This window comes from Macrobrachium nipponense, chromosome 26 (genome assembly GCF_015104395.2).
Source record: "Macrobrachium nipponense isolate FS-2020 chromosome 26, ASM1510439v2, whole genome shotgun sequence".
In the NCBI taxonomy this organism is placed as follows: domain Eukaryota; kingdom Metazoa; phylum Arthropoda; class Malacostraca; order Decapoda; family Palaemonidae; genus Macrobrachium; species Macrobrachium nipponense.
In genome coordinates this window covers 10465886-10469908 of record NC_087215.1, presented here as the reverse complement: position 1 = coordinate 10469908, position 4023 = coordinate 10465886, and the positions used below count along the sequence as shown (strand labels likewise).

Genomic DNA, 4023 nt, shown 5'->3' with positions numbered 1-4023 from the left:
GGCAAGTGCCTGTAATCAGATACAGCGCCAGGAATAGTGAATGGACGAAGGCAGAACTTTGCAGCATAGATCAGAAAACCAGGAAACTTATGACAATGCACAAAGCACTACACCCAAGACTATACATAACACGAAAGGAAGGAGGGAGAGGAACTACTAAGTATAGAGGACTGCGTCAACATCGAAAACAGAGCACTGGGGCAATATCTGAAAACCAGTGAAGACGAGTGGCTAAAGAGTGCATGGGAAGAAGGACTAATAAAAGTAGATGAAGACCCAGAAATAATATACAGAGACAGGAGAATGGCAGCAGAACAGAGGACTGGCACAACAAACCAATGCACGGACAAATACATGACACAGACTAAAGAACTAGCAAGCGATGACACATGGCAATGGCTACAGAGGGAAGAGCTAAAGAAGGAAACTGAAGGAATGATAATAGAGGCACAAGATCAGGCCCTAAGAACCAGATATGTTCAAAGAACGATAGACGGAAATAACATCTCTCCCATATGTAGGAAGTGCAATACGAAAAATGAAACCATAAACCACATAGCAAGCGAATGCCCGGCACTTGCACAGAACCAGTACAAAAAGAGGCATGATTCAGTGGCAAAAGCCCACCACTGGACCTGTGCAAGAAACATCAGCTACCTTGCAAGTAATAAGTGGTACGAGCACCAACCTGAGGGAGTGATAGAAAATGATCAGGCAAAGATCCTCTGGGACTATGGTATCAGAACGGATAGGGTGATACGTGCAAACAGACCAGACGTGACGTTAATTGACAAAGTCAAGAAGAAAGTATCACTCATTGATGATGAAATACCATGGGACACCAGAGTTGAAGAGAAAGAGAGGGAAAAAATGGATAAGTATCAAGATCTGAAAATAGAAATAAGAAGGATATGGGATATGCCAGTGGAAATCGTACCCATAATCATAAGAGCACTAGGCACGATCCCAAGATCCTGAAAAGGAATCTAGAAAATAGAGGCTGAAGTAGCTCAGGACTCATGCAGAAGAGCGTGATCCTAGAAACGGCGCACATAGTAAGAAAAGTGATGGACTCCTAAGGAGGCAGGATGCAACCCGGAACCTCACACTATAAATACCACCCAGTCGAATTGGAGGACTGTGATAGAGCAAAAAAAGAAAAAAAAATAATAATAATAAACATTTAGCACCAAAGGCAGCAACAATCAAAAAAGGATTTGTTCTCTTTAGAAAACGTGGCATCGCTGTTAACAAATTCCTCGTGATATTTCTCTCTTGTTCCTCTGGAGTGGAATTTGGAAATTTATTAAATTTTACAATTCACAGGTTGAATACAAACTCCGGGTCTGTGGTAGGTTCTGGGGAGAGTAAGATAACTTTTTTTATACATTTTGTTCCGATTCAATTTTCTATTTACATAGAAAAAATAAAAGAAATAAATTCTGAGGAAATTTATTAAAATTTTTTCTTTTTAATGGAAAGCAGGAATGTCAATGAAAGTAAAGGGAAAAAATCAGTGAATAAATGACAATTCCATTTGGCCGACTTTACTAATGAAAACGAAGTCAATAATTACTTTTTACACTTTCTTCAGAAGGGTTCGCCATCATCTTGATAAAATCCACCGATTTAGAGTCAGTTCTAAGAAGAATCTGGATGTCTATAAGCAAAAAAAAAAAAATATATATATATTTATAACTAAAAATGTAAAAGGCTGTTTTGTTTTGACTTGTGCTTCCTAAATCCTACATTAATTCAAATTCAGAACTAAGCAACAAATCAATGAAGGCACAAGAGCGTTTAAAGAGACAGTTTGTCTTCTTCAAAACACTTCAGGAAAGCCAACTATTCTTCTTTATTATTGAATTAAACCCAATCGTTAATAAATATATATTCAGTCTATCATGATTTTACCGACAGTGAGCAAAATCTAATCACAGGATTATGACGACACAAAATACTCCATTTTAAAAACCATCAGTCGTACTCTCTCTCTCTCTCTCTCTCTTATTTCTCCATCAGACCAAATATCTTCAACGATCAGCGATAATGGTCCTTATTTGATATGGAAATAGGGCAACAGATCCGACGCAAGAAAGAAGCCGGGAGGAAAATGGCCCTTCAGCATCCGTGCTATAAAAGCGAAATCACTCAGACGACCCCGCCCCCCCACCTGCCCACAACACAACAAAACTATCCGAATTTCATCCCTAATTTGGTGGACCGGAATCGATTGTACGACGATAGTTTTAGGGCTATGGGGCGGTCCCTATCAGCCCCCACCCCCCCGACCCTAGATCCAATTGGCCCATCCTTGCAATTCCCTTCAGAGAGGAGATGTGGGCGACGTGTCAGGTTTACAGTCCACAGTGTCTTGTCTAACGTAAAATGATGGTCGCTGGGAGATCTGTAAGCGATCGGATTCGTGTATAGGTCAATGTGAAAGTTGCTCTCTCTCTCTCTCTCTCTCTCTCTCTCTCATACATATATATATATATATATATATATATATATATATATATATATATATATATATATATATATATATATACTGTTTTGAAGTTTTTTATCACCATACTTTTAATATCTCTCTCTCTCTCTCTCTCTTCTTCTTCTTCTTCCTTCTTCTTCTTCCACCACCCTTTCCACATCTGGACAGCACTCGAGAACATCCGGCCTCCATACATTACACCGTTAAGGCAGAGCGCTAGAAGACCTCAGTTGTGCAGTGGTCGCTGATTGGGAAGAGGGACAACAGCGACCATTCGATCTTCTCGAGGCGACTCAAATGAACGCGCGCAACGCAAGCAGCGTTTACCACACACGCATTGAATCCTTCAGTTAAACGCCATTAAATTTAAAGTGTCCACCTAAACGCAAAGACCAAACAAAAAAATATGCGGAAACCGAATCGTCACCGGCCATCAAACTAAATGAATGGAGCTCTTTTCATCGGATAATGTGCGAAGTATCTCACTCGCTCCCACTCATTACCTCGCAATTACCTCGATCCCTCTGACGTGAAAGAGCATAAGGTGACACACACAATACCCTCTGTGCAACGATCATAATTAGTTAATATTTGAGCTAATCCCTAATTACCTGTCCTAATTCAGCTGGTAATGGGACGCTGTTAATTTTCTTTGCTTTCAGCGCTGGGTTAGTGTTGAAATGGGGATGTGTGTGTGTGTTTGTTTGTGTGTGTGTGTGTGTGTCTGTGTCGATGTGTGTGTGTGTGTGTGTGTGTGTGTGTGTGAGAGAGAGAGAGAGAGAGAGAGAGAGAGAGAGAGAGACAGACAGACAGACAGACAGACAGAGAGATGCAATTTTTTTCTTTTTTTATTTTGAATGAAAAGAAAACTTTCGTAATCCTCTGTATCAGAACTGATAACATGTGACGTCCAGAGTAAGAAGGATTCCATACATCTATAAGACTATGTTTTATTGCAGCTGACGTTAAATATCGACAGCCGGTATAAACTCTATTTGTCTTCTCATTGGTCAATATACTGTAGTTGAAACAAAAAAATGTAAATAGAAAATTTCATGCATTTTAGAATACTGTTAATGTGATGAATACCAATCTTCCGTTACCCTAACATCATTAACTTTTATCATTTTCCCAATTAATGAGACGAATATGTCAGTCTATACGTACACTTCGATGAAGCTCTTCCTTCCACCAATCGCATGGAAGCAATAAATAACAGGTGACTCAACATAGATTTTAAAATATGACTCATAAGTTGGAAATGAATATCTAAATAGAAATCTGACGACAATGTTCATTTATATGATCCGTCAATAAACTCAGGAATGAGTAAGAACGAATTCGCTGCCTATATCAAAGAGCGAAATCGCCGATACTTTGACAAACAATCTGACAATAAATGGTCAGAATGCTTCTCATTCACAGAGACGCGAATTTCTTACCGAAGGTGTCTGCTTGATTTCCATGACTTCAGGAAATTTCCTCATAAATGTTGCTCATCAATGATGCAAAGTCAACCCCTGAGAAACGAG

The 4023-nt window shown here is 39.4% G+C and overlaps 1 protein-coding gene across 1 annotated transcript in view; it reads right to left on the bottom strand.

Moving 5' to 3' along the window:
• Window positions 1-2193: 2193 nt before the first annotated feature.
• The window catches only part of LOC135199941 (basic proline-rich protein-like), a 128178-nt gene continuing 126348 nt past the window's right edge, over window positions 2194-4023 (bottom strand). The window contains exon 6 of the mRNA XM_064228061.1: window positions 2194-2407. Coding sequence (XP_064084131.1) covers window positions 2194-2407 — 214 coding nt within the window. The remainder of the gene's footprint in view (window positions 2408-4023) is intronic.